Genomic DNA, 20078 nt, shown 5'->3' with positions numbered 1-20078 from the left:
TTGGTTGTTAAAACCTTTGTATATAAAAAAAAAAATAAAATAAAAAAAAATAACTTGTTTTTCATAATATCGAAATGTAAATGCATTTTATTGGAGAGTAATCAAGGGAACCAAGATTATAGCAGAAACCAGAAGAATGTAATCATGGGACAAAGACCAGACATGGAAAACATACAATCACAACAAAGAACATAACGTAAATAAAATAATACATACAAAGTAACAAAAGCAAATGGGCAAATCGGACTCCACTTTAAACTGGGAGCATATTAGAGCGCATTTTTCCCCCAACACAATAAGTTAAGAAAAGCAGAGGGTGCTATTCCTCAATGGGCGCCACCGATACTACTTAAGTTTGAGGTATCCGATTACAAGTGAATTTAATTAATTGTTATAATTTCAAATTTTATTAAACAAATGCATCATTTATTATATATCCATAATAGTCTCTTTTTCAAAGCTAGGTGTTTGTTTCTTCCTCTTTGAACACCAAACTGATTTATTTTAACTTGTTCGTCATAAAAAGTCGTCTGGATATAGTGGTTTATTACAAAAAGAAAAAAAAAGGAAATGATGGACAATTTTCTTCCAGTTTAATGAAATTATCAAAGTCTCATAGTATGTCGTTTGTTCCTGGCAGACTAGATCATTAAATGGGATCTCTTCCTGAGTTTTTTTCAAAGAATAAGAACGTACATAAAACTGAGTTTTTGATAATCTTTTACCCGACCATCAAAACTATACTGTTCATTTTTTACATCAGACGGAAGACTAGAAACAGCAAACATAATATACCAAATCTGTATCTTATCTTTTAATACTTTAAAACTTTTAAAATGAGTACTCACTAATGTTTTTTAGTACCAGTATTAGTACAATTCATTAGATAGATTTTTAATTTCAACTACCTCCTCATATCTGTATGTACCTTATCAATAGAAAGTACTATTTATTCCTATTATTTTTCCCACAAACAATCTTTAAATAAACAGTAAGACACTTTTTTGCTGGAACCAGAGTCTAAAAATTCATACACTTTTTAAACAGAGCAAATAAATGGGTCTATTATCTTTTTCAAAAAGTTACGCTCTCCAGAAAACCATAGACCGCCTTATTTAACGGCAGTTAACTCAAAGATTGACAAACAAGGTATAGATATATAAGCAGATACATGCAATTTAAGTAGTTTGCTATTCAAATAACGTGTTATTGACCTTGATACATGCAATAATTCATATCTTAATTACATTTTATTACTAATACATTGTAGTAAACTCGCAAATTACTCTATTTCTTATTAATTTTCTTTTAATTACGCAGTTTACAGCATTCCATCAATAATGTGGATTTAATTAATATTTTTCATGCCGCATTAAAGCATAACTTAATTTTATTTTCGCACAAAGCTACTTCTAACTGATTTATCAGTGCTTTTGGCAATGTTTACGGTCAATTCCTGAGAAGCCGTTTTTTCCACAGGTTTTATTCAATCCATATTTCCTTCTTTTTCAACACCAATTTAGTTTATGTAGAAATATTAATTGTTTATTAATATAATCGAATATTGGCCGCAATTTTAATTAAACTTTTCCTTCCTAGAGGCTTCTACAAGCAGATTTACGCTTTCAAAGGGGAGAGCTAAGCTCTGAAGTAGGATCAAATATTTCTTTTTTCCCAATGAATGAAAAATATTTGTAATCTGCCTATCAATCGAGTATGAAATTAGATATATTTCTTCGACAACTTATTTTCTACTTGGTTAAATCTTTCTGTGAAGACAGAAAAAACGTGTGTATTAGGAAATGGACAGATGCTATGATACAGAATTCGAAAAAAATGGAGACAAATGCTTATGATATTCGGAAGTGATCTATGATCAAAATCATCAACCTCTTAATTTTTCGCTAAACGTGATTGAGGCACTTCAACTACATGTGAACACCCTCTTGAGAAACACTAATCGTCCAGTTCTTTATTTTGTCTCGAGTTCAAGTAATTTGGGTTAGTCTTTATAATCGTGGTAAAAAAGATTGTACAGGTAGATTGAAATATTCGGTATCAATTGAATATAACGATTGTTTTTCTTAGATATACAAGATATCACAAACAAACCTTGATGAGGCATTTTAGTAATTGATCTATCACAATTTAAGCTGTTATAAAATTTAGGTTATGTTACCGAAGTTGTTTACTCTAGTTATGTTAAAGGAGTACTAAACTATCTTCTACAGCTTACAAAAAGACCATCCATGTAAGGTTCATGAAAAAGGCCAGGAATGTTCGCCCGTTTTAAGGAAGTAGACATAGGGTAAAGGGAGTAACTCTTTAAATCATTGAAAAGTTTGCAATGCAATTAATTTCACCAAAGCCTATCACGCATTCAATAGAAACAGGATGAAATCAATCCAAGTTACTTTGATACCTACATGAAATTGATGTAAATTGCTGAATACAAACGTTCCAATGATTTGTAAGAGTTGTGTCCCTTACCCTAGGTCTACCACTTAAATCATCATATACATTTCTATCGTTAAATTCATATGTTTATTGTTTGCTTTGATATAATCTGACGTAAATTGCCTATAAGGAAAGAAGAAACAAAGTCCGTATTAGATAACCAATTTCAATATGCAGCTGTGACTATTTTACGACAGACTTTGTTTACAAGATAAGCTCTATCAGTTACTTCCATGTCACTATGAATATATAGCTTGTCAAATAATGCAGAGCGTTTATCATACATTGTGAGCAATTTATTTATCTTGTTAAAACAGAGAAAACAAGTTCTAATCGGTGATTGATTAAGTTATTTGACGATTAGAAAAGTAATCGGATGTAACCTTGGAATTATAGTAAAGCAATACATCCAACTGTGGTGCTTTGCCATTTTTAATCAAAAGCTGTTTATGGGTCTGATTAAATATTGAACATCAAGATGAAATATGGTGATTGGGTTGTAGGTAATGGCAATGATTCCCAGAAGCAAACATAATGCGCGAAGAGGTGGTATGTGTAATCACCACGATTCTAACGAGACGTGTCTGTTTGTGTTATCAGTTACAGCAAGTATATTAAACGCATCAGATATGAAACGTTCCTTAGAGAGCCTCGCAGCATGGTACTTTAAGATATAAATTATCAAAGAAATAAACCACACAAACAGATTGGCTTCCGGTTATTCATTGAAATAAATTTAAATTTTTACCCGATTTCGACAACAAATGTAACTTTGTCCGACCTTTAATAAATATCCAATGGATGGTACTTACGGAATGAAAACAATAATTAACTTTGCTATAGTAGGTAACGATATTTAAAATCGTTTAATATGGATATTGAATGTGATCTTTGTGTCATAAAAATAATAATTTTGCAACAGGATGATCAAATTCTTGCTAAAGGGAGATAAAACCGGAAATAATTTGTAATAAAACCATTCTTCAATATTACATTTCAATTTTTGAAAGCCTTCCAGGAAATAAATCCTAGTTCAAAAACATTTACAAACTGTCATATAAGTACAATTTATTTTGTGTTTGAACCTTGCGTAAATATTGTAGCTATGATAGCTATGAATGCGAAAGTAACATTTCGTTATTGGAATTTATGATACTAGATGGAAATTCAAGTCCATGTAATTGCAGCATTGAAATGTTGAAGCAGAAATAAAAAATATGCTAAATTGCATGTAGATATAGTATGAAACTGATTATAATTTTTTTTAAATTTCGATTTACTAAAACGACATAGCTATTGTGGGTTTTATTGTAATTTATTCCCGTGAAACAAATGTTGAAACCACACTTTAACGATGGCGTTCTGCCAACGATATTCATCAACTGCCAGTGTTTTAGACTGGTATTGAAATAAAAGTAAGTTTTTTCATTTCAAATAGTACGGCGACTAAAGTACTTTTGGAAATTAGCTGTCAATACCTGCAATGGGATGGCTTACTCAATAGCTGAACTTATGGAGAAGTCAATTTAGAAAATATATTTAAACAAGTAATTTTCTCAATTAAAGAATGTTTAAAAGAATACCCATTTATTATTTAAGTCCCAACAAATTCAAAATTTCAGATTATCTATGTTGGATTATTTCAAAGAGTGAGTCAAAAGTTTTAAAAGTATTCTATTTTCAAAGGAAAGTGAATGAACAAATTTAGCACAATTTGGAATAGTAGGCCACTTTTAATAGAAGTCATGCAGTTGCAGAGATAAGAGCTTGTTTATAGTTGACCGAGTTTGTAATGTGCCAAGTATATACTGTGCAGATTTTGCATGGCTTGTATATTATCTGCCGTTTTGTCCTGCTTTGATATAATCTACTTCATCTTAATAAGTATTTATTAATAGTAATATTAAATATCGACTAGAACATTTGGTTTGAAAGTGTTTTATTTATGAGTTGTCGTCTTCATTTGGGCCAGTAAGTAATATACCACCCCGAATAACAGCTGCACAATGTATCATGTACTATTGAGCCAACAAACGACAAACCAGAACCCGAAAGCTCTTAAGAAAACCTCATTTCACCAGTTATTGAACATGAAATAATTGGTTAAATATTGATTTAACATTCCCCATTAAGGATATGAAATCCTAATTTACTTACCCACCTGGTCCATGCTCTCAGTTTTTAGTGGAGTCCTAGTTGCTCATTGGCTTTTTTTACTTTGTATGTGTGATTTTAGTTACGTCATGTTCTTTGTTGTGTATGTCTGTTTCCCATGTCTGGTCTTTGTCCATGGATTACATTCTTTTGATTACTGCTAGAACCTTGATTCCCTTGATTACTCTTACAGGTTTATATTGTCACTTTATCACGACAACTTACCTTACAAAACAAAGAAAATGTCATCAAGTGCAAAACGGAAGCGTTATATTATATCAAGTCAAAGTGTGTACAGATTTATCAAGAAAGCTAAAGGTTATTTGCATAATGATGCTGAACACGAAGTGAGAATATTTCAAAAGCCAGAAAATTGAATTTCATTTAATCTCATGTCGATAGAAAGGAAAATTGCATTTCAAGATTAAAATTACTGACCATTGCTACACAAATATAAGGTCAGGAAATACTCTCTCATTAAATCGATGAAAATGAGAGATCTTGATTAAGTTATCTTAGAGCTGTGTATATTTATTTACCTTTACAATATAACTTCGTGAACTCCTGAGAATAATTTAAACTTTACTGACCGAAACTGTACGAACAACAACCAACTGGGAAAAGTATTGATTATCCAATATTGGTACGTAAACACAAGTTCCTCATTTTCTATACCGCTTTTTACACCACTTATAACAATTGAAAGAAAAAATAAGAAAGAAAGAAAAAAAACAAAAACAAAAATAAAAAAACAAAAACAAAAGCAAAAGCAAAAAAAAAAAAACAGAAAGAAAGAAAAAAAAACAGAGAAAAATATTGTAAAAACAACCTATAATATAACGATCAAATAAGGAAAGAATCGAAGGAATCTACAAGTTAAACCTCTCGTTTTGTATTTTCTTACTTAACGACTTTTTGAACTCAATCGTTTGTTTTATTTATCAAAGATTAATTATAGAATAGTTATAAATATAGGAAAAGCTCCAGTTAAAACGTTTCATTATTGCATTCGAATTACTTCAATGAATTTATTGAGGTAAGAAACGTTCATCGATGGTATGGTATTGGTAAAAACTGACCATATAACAGTTTTTATACATTTTTTTTATCATTTTATGTAACGTATCAAAATGCTGCCGTACTTTATATTCGCCCATATTTGTAATAGTGACACAACTATCTTTACGAAAACTTGATTATGCATCATGCGAACCTGCATGTTGACATATGCGCCTCTAATTACCACAACTGTACCAGTATAATTAGTTAACACTTGAAATTCCAAGAAATTACCGGCGGAATGTTTGATAAAATTAGATAACTACAGTCATTTGTCCAAATAATTAGTTTTAATATTATACAAAATTACCTGCATGGGTTGTCTAACAATTCATTATGCTAGCTGCAAATTGAATAGCAGATTATTCTTTGATTAAAACGACAATTTTATCTCATAATTTACGAAACATAACATAGCTTGATTGATTTTTCGAAACGCAAAGAAATGGTTACTATATTACATTTTATCCAGCGATCTATCTTTATCATTAAATGTGATAATGGTTTAAACATAAGAGAAAAGCGTTCAAACATCAATAGTGCTTACGATTTGTCATATGTCAATTATATTAAGATAAGGGGTAATTTTGGCAGGAATAGTTGCGACAACAATCCATCAAAATATTTCCATGTAAGTGATTTCAATGGCCTTTTGTAAAGATTATCCATTCTTTACACATCGTTACATTTAGTGACCGGCGGTCTCTTTTTCAGTCCGCGTTGTTCATTTACTTCTGTTTGTACATTCATGTTATTTTGGCTTTTTCATGTTCTTTGTTAAATTTGTCTGGTGTCTTGGTCTAGTCGTTATACTGTATTATACCTGTTTAAATTACAGTTCGAATATTGGTGCCATTGCTTTCTTCCATGCTAAAAAATGTTGTTTTCTATTTGAAATACAAATGATGGATAATTGTTCTGGCATGGAACCTTCAATTTATAACTCAGATGACCCTTACTCTACCGGTGCACCTGGTCCATGCTCTCAGGTTTTAGTAGAGTCCGAGTTGCTCATTTACTTTTGTTACTTTGTATGTACTGTTTTGTATTTTATGTTCTGTGTTTTGTTTGTCTGTTTTCCATGTCTGGTCTTTGTCCCTTGATATTTTGTTGAAAATTGTCTGTAAGAAATATCGTTGTTTTAGAATAGCTTTTATTTTCTACATAAAGCAACACAAATATACTTGCTAACTACTCATATATAGTTCACATCAGTGTTTTTCCTATGTTTATGTATTTGATTCATAGCAGCCGATATGCAGAAATATGTTTGGCATTTTATGAATAATTCATAGTCATTTGAAAAATATTGTATTGTTATTTTAATCTGTGAGGGATTTAAAGTGAGGATACCGTATAAAAGACAAATTAAGAAAGAAATCGAAGTTCAAAAGTGATTATGAAACTTTTAACATTTATCAATGTCTCTGTCACGAATATCGAGTTTTGTTGAACAAACAATTCGTTATTACGTACCATGAAGGGAATGTTTAAATTTAAGTGTACCTCTGAGTTGATTCATGAAGATAAGGAAGTAAAAGGATGAAATACACGCGCTGAACATAGCAATTGCCAAATCAAAGCAAGCTCGTTTGAAGATTCATGCGATTTTATGCTTAAAAGTATGTGTGGACAATCGCTACGTTTAGCTAATTACAGCATCTTATCATATCTTGAACACGTCATTCAAACCTGAGAAAGACATACGTAAGATAATTGATTATCTTCGGATAAACCATTCTTAGCGGGTTTAGGCCATATAATATAATTTGGCTAAGAAATCACATTCAAAAAATGAAATAAATGAAATCTGTTTTTGCAATGCAGGAATCGATTCCTACGTGAAATAGGCATTCTGTTAAGCTATAAATCAGAAGATTTAGCACTATCAATAGTTTCTAGTTCAGGAAGATGAGCCGGTTAGTCGGTTGGGATATTTTATAAGATTTTTATGGAGAATTTATTTATTGGCTGTAATTGATCATCGTATTTCTTTTATTTTATTTTCAGATGTCTGAAAGGGATTCGGTTTTAGACTCTGCAAACTTTCCTGAAAGATATATTGGCATGACGAGAATTTGCAATACCATAAGGACTTGTTAGCAAAGGAAAACAAAACTAATTTTAATGAAATTACTATGATATAAAAATAATCAGGACGATGTGCAACAAATACGCCTTTGTAATAATTCCATCTTTAACATCATATGTCTTTAGTTTGATTTCAAACTATACGATAGATAACGAATCGCTTATAAACGTGGTGAATATAACGTCGATGTCGGATCACTCCGTTACCGACTCAGAACATCTTGACCATCCCGACGTCGTGTCAAAATTCCTTGAACTTGTCGAACAATATGAACAAAATAGATATAACTGTACTACCGGGACTAACTTTACCCTTGGTGATGGTGTAATTAAACAATATGGCAAAAGACGTTTTAAAAGTCAGGCGCTTGAAGCTGTTAACAGAGCCAATTTAATGACAAGGGTTTGGAAAGATGCCGATGAAACAACCCTCAATTCAGAAAGGTTCCATTTTTCAGCTGTACGGTCTGTGGTCGAAGGGGACTCAGAAATATTTGCATATGGAAATTGTTACGATTTTGAGGAGTTTAAAGACTACAGACTCTTTTGTCCATATTCACACAGAACTCAAGATGGAAAAATCAATGTTAAAGATTTATCAGTGGAATACGATTATTTGGGAAATGACTCTGAATGGTTTTACTCTGCAAGAGTAAAGGCTAGCCATCTCGAAAATTTTAACTACACAATTGGTAAGTGTTTAACATGTTCCTAGTCGATTGTCAAAATAATGAGTCATATTACCAAGGTGTATGACTGTTTCTGCCCAAATTGTCCAACAAAAAGTTAACTTTATCTCCGTGAAATACTTTGCAAACTCTGCACATACACTAATGTTAAAAACCATCATGTCAATTTCAACAAATATAAATATTGTGTCAGTCACTTCTTCTAAATACAAAACAATGTAATAGTCAACGTTACTCTGGTTTGACAAAATGTGTGTGTTTTAAACATTTCTCAGGAAATCGTATTTTTACACCCAACATGAAAAGTGTAAGCACAGACATTTTGGATTAGTTTGTCATTAAATGAATGAAAAAGAAACACGTCCTTTTTCTTTATTTGTCTGTTACAATGATCTTTATAAAACATACCTGGAACAATTATTTAACTTTATTTTTGAAAAATATTGTTTACCCCACGACAAAAGGATCGATATCTAAACTTATATATATATATGTTTGTTATTCCCCATTTGATGAAATTACTAGTAGTAAAATGACAAGAGACAAGATTCACATGTATATCTTAGTTGAGGTTAACTTTTTGGTTTTTAAAGTATTCAAATGTACAAATTGTCATAGAAGTGAAGTGGCACAAATAAAATCAAAAGTAGTTCCAGTTTCGCGAATTGTGGAATATTCTCCTTCCTTCGACAATAACTTTTTGAAAATATAAATTTTACTTTTAATATTTTATTCAAAGAAATTATGAACATTGCAATATTTCTTTTTTTACAGTTCTACATCAGGGCAAAAATCTGTAACTGGTTTATTGCTTTGACTGATCGGAGTTGAAAGCACAATATGATCCATTGCTTTGTCTTGTATAACTTTCATACCTTTTATCTCCCTTCTTCAGTTTTTTGTGGTTTTCATTGTTTAAAAATCCACTTATTGTTAATCACAAACCGAATGTCGCAAACGTTATATGAATTCAGAAGTTTTTGGACTAATTTTTCAAGCGATTGAAAATGTGAGCGATTTTTTTATGTTAGGTTATATTGAGGTATTATGCTTTCAAGCTTATGCAGAATATACATATTGTGTTAATTAAATATACACTTCTAAATATTTGCATACTGTTCAACAAATCATAAGATTCAGCTTAAATTAAAAACAAAAACGAATTGGTTGATTTTCAACAAATGACAGAAGCAAATGAATATTCTTTCAAGAGTATTTTTCTCTTTTCTATGATAAAAACAACAATAGTACCGTCATAATAGCTAGGCATGTTATTTAATGGGCTAGGATTACTGACCGAACTGGCTTTGATATATGCCGTCGGTTTTTCATATCAGTCCTTTTTATTGGCAGTTTTTACCCAAAAATATTCTAGGTACTTACCTATTCAAGCTTTGTATCCAGAAAGTGCACTCCAGAAAGTGCACGTTCAGGCAAGAACGTGCTTGTATTGTTTTAAGTTCGTATTAAGTAGGGTACACATCTTTTGAACTGTTTCAGCTAGTTCATAGACCGCGAATTGAGCAACGATAATGACGTAACCATGTACAGTCGGAAATAAATTTTGTTAATGAAATAATCCATCAGAAATCTATGCAATTCATTTGAAATATAAGCAAAACTTTGATTATATTTAGATGGACATTACATGAAACAACCCAGTAATAAAAACTTACTAGTGTATAACTTTAAAGTTTTGGAACTTTGATAAGTATCAGAACGATTTTAAGTGAATATTTCAATTATAACTTTAAAGCTTTCATCGTGGTCAAGACAAAAGAGGGTGTAACATATATCTAATTATAGATGTACCACGAATTTGTGTTTGTAGTCTTTATTTGGGTCTCTTAAGCTTCTCCTCGAAACATATGACTGCAATAAAAGTTAAATAAAGGAGGTAGACCTAGGGTAAGGGACACAACTCTTAAAAATCATTGGGACGTTTGTATTGACCATTTTACACCAGTCTCATGTACACATCAAAGTAACTTGGACTGATTTCATTCTGTTTCAAAGGAAAGCTTGGAAAACTTTGGTGATATTGAATATGATACAAATATATCACTGATTTCAAGAGTTATGTCTGCCTCTTTAAAGGAATGAATTGTTAATTGTTAATTGTAAACTCTGTTACTTCAATATTTTCCTTGATCAGCTATCTACAACTAAGGTTGGGTGTTGATTACTAATGCTCTGATTGTTCATATTTTCTCTGTATGTTCCATTAGCTCTAGAAATGATCAGAGAGCGTAAATTTCAAAGACATTATGATAAAATAAAGCAATGGTTTCTGTAAACATAATAATTGTCTGGGATAGCTTATCACAACATAGCGATAGAACGAAATCGATATCTTAAACTTAAGTAAAATAACGTTCATTGTCGTATAATTTAGCTCTGTACACTACTTTGATCAGAGGGAGGTTTTGAGGGATCATTAAAATACTTCAGTGATGTTTCTTTTCCGTAACCCTTACAAAGGAGCGAGCTAATTACCTTTTTCACACTTTTCTACAGGTAATGTGAAAAATGTTCATTGGGTACAATGTAATTAAAAGTTGGATAAAAGATGTAATTTACTCATACCATTTAGCCGTTAAGTTGCTGACATTCATTTATTCATTTATTAAAAATTCAATGTATGATCGTCTAAATAATCTCCCAAATACGTATAACATAACCACCACTCTACTAAAATAAAAATCATAAAAGCATTCTTACTACGAAATTATTGGTAGATTATTTTTTTGTCGACAAAAGTGAAACAATATAGTTTACATTCTCATCGGAAAAAGCTTAAAAAACTTAATAATGAAGTATTAAGTGTAAGCGTTTGCAAGAATCAGGCAGTGAATGATAAATGGAATGAAAACACCCGTAATTTTGATAGTGTAATTTGAATTTTTCCAACATCAGAATCTAGGAAAACAGACAAGATTTTCCATATCATGCTTAACCACTGAATTACAATTCATTGAAATGCACTGAAAATGAACATTTCAAGGACAGTTAACTTTGCCAAAAATCTCATTTTTCTAACATTCTATAGAACCATTTGTTAGCAAAAGCAGTGATGCATAGATTAAATAATGGTCTTTTCAAATAGAGAAAGTATCCTTGAGTGATATTACATTATCAGATCGGTGGGGTTTTGACATGCATGGTTCTGATTTTTCCTATTTTGTCTGATTCTTACAAATACTTATACTTAATTCCCTCTGACTGTAGTCATATAGAATCATTTTAAACACACCAATTAAAAATTTTGCATTGTACTTTGTTGCATATGATATCGTTATAAATTAACAATATTCATCATATTCAATCATATTTTGATTTATGTTGATATGGCATACGATGCAGATTTTTGATATGTATTTTTCTGGACATAACAATTGGTACACGAATTAACAAACAACGATAAAATCAATATTAAAATCTTCGTTGTAAAAAGAAAGAAACAACCTCTGAACAAAGAGAGCAGAATTAAAAGCAGAGTAAAAAAGGAAAAAGAACACTATTTTGGCATTTATGGTATATAAGAAATTTCAATATTTTGTACCTTAATGACCATCTTTTCAGTTCTTTTCGTATAATCCTAAAAAAATGGTAAATTTATGGTCAGCTTACATAAGTCCTTTAACTTTTGAGATGTTTGTAACCTTGTTTCATCTGGAATCTAACTTCGTAGATACATATGTAATTGTCTGAAAAGAACTTTATTTCACGCAGGGAATTAACAAATATCAATATAATTTTATTATTTAGAATTTAGATTTAACAGAAAGGCAAATGACACCGATGTTGGTGTTAAGAATTTATTAGAAACATACTTCTGTGTTATTTACCACTGTTTTTTTTTCAAAATTTAATTTTAACAGTAGTAAAAACTTGTTTAAAATGTAATGTTTTCAATATGTATATTTATAGCGTTAATCATACATATGACAATCATAAATAAGTTTGTATTGTATCCTTGTTAGAGCTTGTTAAAGATTTATATAAAGAATCTTTTTTCATCGTAGCGATAATTTTATTTCTTTGTGGTCACGTAGTGTATATACTAATGGAGAAATTTGCTCCGCTTGATCAAATCGTATTGATTCGTTAAATTATACTTGTCCTCTGTTTAACACGAGAAGGGAAATAACGGTACATTTATGGAATGTGATGAAATAAAGTTATGTTCCGTTGCTGGTTGTCAGACATATTAAAGTAAATAAACATTCTACTGAAATGGACGAGTTTCCTATTGACCTTTATTCGCTAATGTGATAATAAGAAATAGTCAATTATCACTCTTAATATAAAATGATATTAAGTAGCATACGTTCACGTCAAGTTTACATTCAATCTGTGGAACCATTTTTGATATCTTTTTCTGACAAGTGCTTGAGATACTTGCAGATAAACAAAAAATAAACAAGTTACAATTAAAGTCATCACTACAGAAGTTTTATGGTCGTCATTGTGAACTCATGGATCGTTACGGTGTATTCATCTACTCCATGGAAACTGATTTGTTCAATGTATTATAGTTTTCTTTTTCTCTTTCGTCTGTCCCGGACTTGACCTTTTTACGAGCAACTCGGCGGATGTTTCTGGAAAAGCAAAGGACATTTACCCTACCGGTGCACCTAATTCATGCTCCCAGTGTTTAGTGGAGTCCGAGTTGCTCATTTACTTTCGTTGTTTTGTATGTATTATTTAAGTTACTTTGTGTTCTTTGTATTGTTTGTCTGTTTTCCATGTCGGGTCTTTGTCCCTGGATTACGTTCTTTTGATTTCCACTAGAATCTTGGTTCCCTTGATTATTCTTACATTAATTAACACATGGATGTCTTCAACTAATATCAGTAAAATTTATTTTGCAACTCGTATTTTGATTTCAATTCACTATCTGATATGTTTGTATAAAGAGGTAGCATATTTATAGAACTCAGTAGTTAAATAACTCATCTTTTTTCTAAAAAGTTATATTAAGGATGGTTTCCGTCATACAAGGGATGACATCTGGGTACCGGAAGCAGCTTTTTCCAAAAATATATACTGACACACAGAATGGCCATTAACGAAAACTCTACAGATCAAATGTCAAAGCGATCATCTAAGTTACTCTAGTCCTTTTTTGTTTAACTTGGACGAATTGTTCCTTATTGACGTATTAATAACGTACTAGATTAAACTCCTATGCTGTTTTTTTTAACTGAAAGTTCATTTAAACCATACTGATAAACCAAGATTGGCACTGAATGCGACAACAATGCTGGAACGAATTTATTTTCCTGGCATTGATCTTTATACAATCGAATTATTTACAGGGGCTGAATAAATCCATTAAGTACTTTTGTGTCGTATTGTTAAATAATTTTGGTCATCAATAATTCGTTTGTCAATCAGAATTGTACACTTACGTCACGTTATATCAAGTGATGAAAGATGCAATAAACTTTCTAAATGTCTCGCCTCATTCCGTGTATAATATATCACGAGGAATAAAACTGTCACAAATAGGCTCTGCTATGTCTTTAGACAGATACTGCAAATAACTGCAGCACTTTAAATCGTAAGTTTGCACTGTGACATTATTTATGGGACAGTGACATGTAACTTCATGCATGTTTAATGACATTTTTAACCCTATTTAAATAAAATAGATAGCATTGCTTGAATCATAATCAGTAATTTGCATTAAGGATTTTCTTGAGCCAAATTAAATCAATTTCACAATATTACAAGAAGCATATACGAAAGGTTCAAATGAATGAAATTGTGTTATTACTTAATGATTTTTTTCGATTGAAAGTTATCAATACTTAAATAATATTTCAAATGACGATTACCATTTTTCAGGACCTTTGCTTGCAATGTTTTATACTATTAAAATAAGCGATGCCTAATGTCCCAATTCTCAATATTCTATCCATCATCTCAATATCCTATTTTCGATACATTTTACTCAATGTAGAAAATGTTAGGTTCAGCCTTACTTATCAATTATGATGAACAGTTGCAAATATAAATATCATAAACAAAGATTTAGTTACTATTTCATATGATTCCCATAAGTGTGAAGCCTAGTTCTAATGTTTCATTCCCCAAACTATCATAATTTGCGTATAAAAAACGTCTGTTGAAGTAAGTTGTACACCAATGTTCTACCATGAATGTTTCTTAGTTGCATGTTATCGATATAACATCGAGATTTTCTATGGTAATATCACTGAATTTATGAATATTATTTGCAAGTTTGTTACATTTTCCCATGATCATAGACGTTAATAACATCGACATTACGTAAAGTCTGTCAACTAGTCGAGTATTAATGTGTTTTTGTTGAGAATGGTTGTCACATTTTTATGAAATTGCATTAAAACCAGGAAACTTGAATTAATTCTAATGACAAGTTTTAGTATAACATGTACGGAAGGAATTTCATAGTTTGTTAGGATACGATTCTAATCTTACACAGTTTGAGTTTCTATACAAATACAAAGTTAAAATCATATTGGCACGTATGATATTTGCTAGGGATACGTTCAAACTCCCATACTGAAGGAACTATAGATAGGAGTACAAACCGTATGAAAATAAAAGTAATTTTATTCACCAACGCACTGCATTCGCTCATAGAAATAAATTCCCCAAGCCTACGATCTTATATTTAGATATGAGAAAAGAGGAGCGGAGCCACCATGCAAGCAAACAATATATCTGCAAAAAAGTTGTCAATCATGTTGTCGTCTAAAAGGTAGAACTAGGGTAAGGGACTCTTGAAATCAGCGATAGGTTTGCATCATATTCAATTTCTCAAAAGACTTTTAAGGCTTCATTTGAAAAAGAAAGAAATCAATCCTAGTAACTTTGATGCTTAGATGAGATTGATGTGAAATGCTTTACACAAACTTTCCAATGATTTGTAAGAGTTGTGTCCCTTATCCTAGGTCTATCTCCTTAAATTTATACGGAGAGTTTTCAATTCTTGACGTGTAATGATTGAGATTAAACACATCGTCCTACACATTTTATTTACAAACATTACTCATACCTTTCTGTTTGTGCATAGTAATAACCGGAAGTGAAGTTTTATTTGTGGTTTCATTGCAGTCAGTCAAGTGCACGGTCTGCTTATTAAGCTGTTAAACTTAAGTGCTGATGATTGAAAAAAAAATATTGGTTACTCATGCAGAAAAACATTTCTCAAAAATCCATTCTACTGCCAATTGAATTAATAAGTATCTTGCATTTTGAGTCAATGCAAGGTGATATTACAGTTTTCTTTTATTACGTCATGTTATAACTTTGTTGTTTACGAGAGATTTGTGCATATACTGAAGGTTTAGCAAGATTAGAAAGGAGCGTATTGTGAAAATTCATTACTCACTCGTAAGAAAGTAAACAAAAATAAATTGACATAAAACAATTAGAGGTTACAATGTGTGCAGTGTATTAAGATAAGTCGATGTTTAAAAGTAATGCAAGTTTCAAGATGAAAAGAAAATAAAAATCATGTAAAAGAAATTTATAATACAATTTATCATTATATACGTTGTATTGTCATAATATGATTGAAAGGTTAAGTCTAAGATATCTTGACGTACATATTACATGTTTTCAGGTTTACAGTCCACGCTTTCCGATTTTTCACTTACAAAGTGACGCGTACAACTGGTGGCGTAAGATATGCTTACCTTTTTAGAGCATTTGATTTCACACCCGGTTTTTGTAGGTATGCATACTGCAAGTGCTTAAGATTTTTGCGTGGTGTATTGTTTTCCTTATTTTCAATTTTTATATGTATTTGTTTTTGCTTCTGATGTCTACATTACAAAATGAATTGTTTTGTTTCCTGTATGCTAGAAGCTTGGTTCCTTTGATACTCTTTCATGTTTGGCCACAGATTCTGATGTTTCGGAATTATCCTTACAGTTCGATGCTACTGGTTTTTTTTACCAATATGGTTTGCATTTCTAATGTATGAAATAACTTATTTTGGTTTTTTTCGTAATTTAGGAACACATCAGAAGCATGCAGTAGTAAGGATCTTTCACGACAGTAGCTACTATTATGCATAATCAAGAAATATAACTTTTCATTTTTCTTTATATTGAATTTTGTCTACTACTTATTAACAGCTTTAACTCAGACCAAATTAAAGCTTTTAAGGTTTAAGGAAATTTAGATAAAAGTTTTTGTTCTTGTTTTGTCTTTTTTTTTTGCACGTTTGCACTAATTTTGGTAAACCTCAACACATACAAAAAATAAATTAATTAAATATACTTGTCACGTTAGATATTATTATACAACCACCCTGTCACTTTTCCCGATCTCTTTTTGTTGCCATATTACATCGTACAATGACACGACTAACGATGATGAATTGAACGTTTAAATTCTATGCTCTGTAAACTTTATATCAACTAATTTGCCTTGATTGATCTCCCCAGGACAGTTCCGGTTTTTGTTTCAAGCAAATATTTCTAGCACATTAAGTCTCTGTATTTGACTTGATCTGATGTCTGTTATTAAACTTTCGTAGAAATATCTCTAAATATAGCAAAGAATATAATTGAAGGAAGACACTAACATAGGTACTACCCAGGGTTACCATTTTGTCTTGACATTTGGGAAACAAAGATAATTGGAATACAAAATGTTAACAATTACAGGTAACCCCACAGCCAAAGGAATTGTTGGCTTGAATCGATGTCAGGACAAGAAAAATCGTTTCATCGGTTCCAAATATATCATAAAAGCCTATAGTCCGAAAGCTTTCCTTTCATCAAAAATGTTTATTTTAAAGAACGACTGACGATGCCAACTGACGCATGTTGGTTACTTAGGTCAAGATCTCAATGTCAGTTAATATATTATAAGGTCATGAACCATTCCTGTGACGTAAATCTATCGTTAAAACAGTAGCTTCTTTCTTTATGGTGTGAAAACAATAGAAATTACTTAAAAAACAAAAACTCTTAGTGAATAGTTTTTTTGAAAGTTTAGACTGTTGTTCCGTATATCAAAACTCCACTTATAACTACAAGTCTAAAAAGAAACGAAAAGTCGTTTTTTTAACGTTAATTTATAATGCATATCCGCAAATTCATGTTGTTTTTCAACTCGTCTCTACCTGTTTATAAATATAGATTTATTTCAACTCAATGCTCAACAACCAGACTTCCTATTATATTTACTAGTGCGCTCGATGACATAAAAAAATCTAATTTTAAATTTCTGCAACGGCTTAATAAAGAAGTGAAATTAACTATTTCGAAGTGTTAAAAACTCGTTGAAAATGCATAGAATACAGTGCATGTTAGATCTTCTGAATATGATCAATCAAAGTTTTGATTTTCTATCTTTTACACAACACCCGCATAATCTCATAAAACAAGAAATCGCATCCCTTTTCAAATCGTCCGTTGATAAATCGAGGATTTGTTTTGTTTGTTTGTTGGGGTTTAACGTCCGAGCAGCAATATTTCAGCTAAATTCAGACGATGAACATGAAATTGATGATAAAATGAACATGATATGATGATGAAATGAAAAAGGGATGGGACACAAGGAAAATGGGGTCGACAAATTTTGATTGCCACTGGAAATAGGGAGAGGTGGGTAGGGTCGGGTAATTTAGCCTCCTGTGGCGGAGCCCTATGGTTCCTACTCCGGGAGAATACCAAAGTAGGATTCTCCAACGTGCGAGGAACGTGGTATCTTTCCAATCATGGTGCACCACTATGGTTTGCGGTCAGGTTTTCCGTATTATAGCCTGACAACCCCAGCATGTAACACGCCAAGGGTACCCGATTCCGCCACCTGGGACACACATCCCAGTTGCTCTGTGGGCAGAGCGTCCTGGCCCCCCGCTAGGGTTCTGAGCACTATTTAGTCTTTTACGACAAGCTTAGCGCTACACTAGGCCTATTCTTTTAACCTCCGGACCTGCACGGGGCGATAAATCGAGGAAGTGAATATATTTTTAAGAGTTCTATTAGATAACTTTTAGTAACAAAAACATAAAAACTACGTTATTTGGACTTCTTTTGATACGCATACAGCACTCAAATTTCTGTTAGAGAACATTTTCGTTCGCTATGGAGATACCGTTTATCGTCCAATTATTGGAATTCCCATGGGGACTAATTGTGCACCACTAATTGTTGACCTCTACCTTTATTGGAAACGAATAACAATTCATGGTTTGAATTAATGAATACCCTTCCAAAAATCATTTTGAAAGAATTTGATACCGCATTCAGATATTTAAACGGTATTTTGGCTTTTAACAACGACGATTTAAATATTTATACTAACGATTTTTATCCTGCAGAACTTTCTCTGAATAAAGCAAATATTGATAATAAAGAATGTTCATTTCTTGATCTTAGTATTCATGTCAACAATGGTAAACTTAATACTAAAATTAACGACAAAAGGAATGATTTTTCATTTCCTATCTTTCACTATTCATTTAAGATAGCAAGGTCTGCTTGTCGCTATTATATTTTTTTGTACATATCATAATTGGTTGTTTTGCTCGTTTTTGTAACAATGTTTCGGATTTTTAGGAAAAAAATATTTAGAAAACCGAGAAATTACTACATTGAGATTTTCGATATTACTAGCTCGTAAAAACGTTCAACATTTTTTGTTTCAAACGATACAAGGAATTCATTCTCAAATACAGATGTACTAGTAAACGGTTAATACGTTCGGGTATCTCCAACCCTATATTTTCCAACAATGTTCCGTAAAACGCGGAAAGCTAAATACTCACCAAATAAGTTGACGTTAACGTTAAATAGGCTTATTTGTAAGGGATATAGCTATGAATGTTTTGTTATATCGTTAAATATACATAATATTTAAAAAAACACACTATATTAAAATACAGTTTTCGGCATGACATGGGTTGTACCGTTATTGTATGACTTATGATGTTGTATATTGGTTCTCAACCCCGCATGGTTAGAATTGGGATTTATTTTACATACGATGAGGGCATAACTTTTTATAGGTTTAAACAGGTCTGGAGCTGGCATGTCAGTTAACTGATAGTACTCCTTTGCATTTGTGTTACGTATTAAGCAGTTTCTTTATTTTTGTTTTAACAAGGGATTTATATCTTTTTCAACTGATTTTTTTTTTGTAATTTTAATAGTGTAATTTTTTCACAGTGGCCAGTTAAAAAGGGAGGATAGTGTTCGTTAAAACAATTTAACCCCGCCACATTTTTCGCGCCAGTCCCAAGTCAGAAATTTCCGGCCTCGGTATGTCTTGTTTCCTTTTCACTTTTAGTTACCTTATGTTGCTGGGATATATAGAACAATTTCGTTTTACCTATGTAAAATGTTATTTTTTGGGCTAACTGCAGCATGTCCAGTGGCGTGAGGGTTTCCTCGTCGTTGATTGAAGATCCATGAGTGGCCTTGAGCTGATATTTTCATGTCGGCGGGGTTGTTATCTCTGATATTTTCATCATACCCATTCTCCATAAAAGTCCTATTGTTAAGACAAACATCAGACTACCAAATACAATATCCACAAAACCGAATCATTGTTGGCGGACGAAGCTTGCCACACTTTTATATAATGATAAATATATTTTATATAATGGCACAATTA

The 20078-nt window shown here is 31.6% G+C and overlaps 1 protein-coding gene across 1 annotated transcript in view; it reads left to right on the top strand.

Annotated features, from left to right (window-relative positions):
- The window catches only part of LOC148616814 (metabotropic glycine receptor-like), a 91572-nt gene that overhangs the window by 38841 nt on the left and 32653 nt on the right, over positions 1 to 20078 (top strand). The window contains exon 2 of the mRNA XM_088583900.1: positions 7681 to 8453. Within this exon, the coding sequence (XP_088440026.1) occupies positions 7832 to 8453 (622 nt within the window). The 5' untranslated portion in view covers positions 7681 to 7831. The remainder of the gene's footprint in view (positions 1 to 7680; positions 8454 to 20078) is intronic.

Source organism: Perna viridis, chromosome 5 (assembly GCF_037379345.1).
Source record: "Perna viridis isolate PV_CMFRI_1.1 ecotype Kerala chromosome 5, ASM3737934v1, whole genome shotgun sequence".
Classification (NCBI taxonomy): Eukaryota; Metazoa; Mollusca; class Bivalvia; order Mytilida; family Mytilidae; genus Perna; species Perna viridis.
This window is presented reverse-complemented; position numbering and strand designations above follow the sequence as displayed.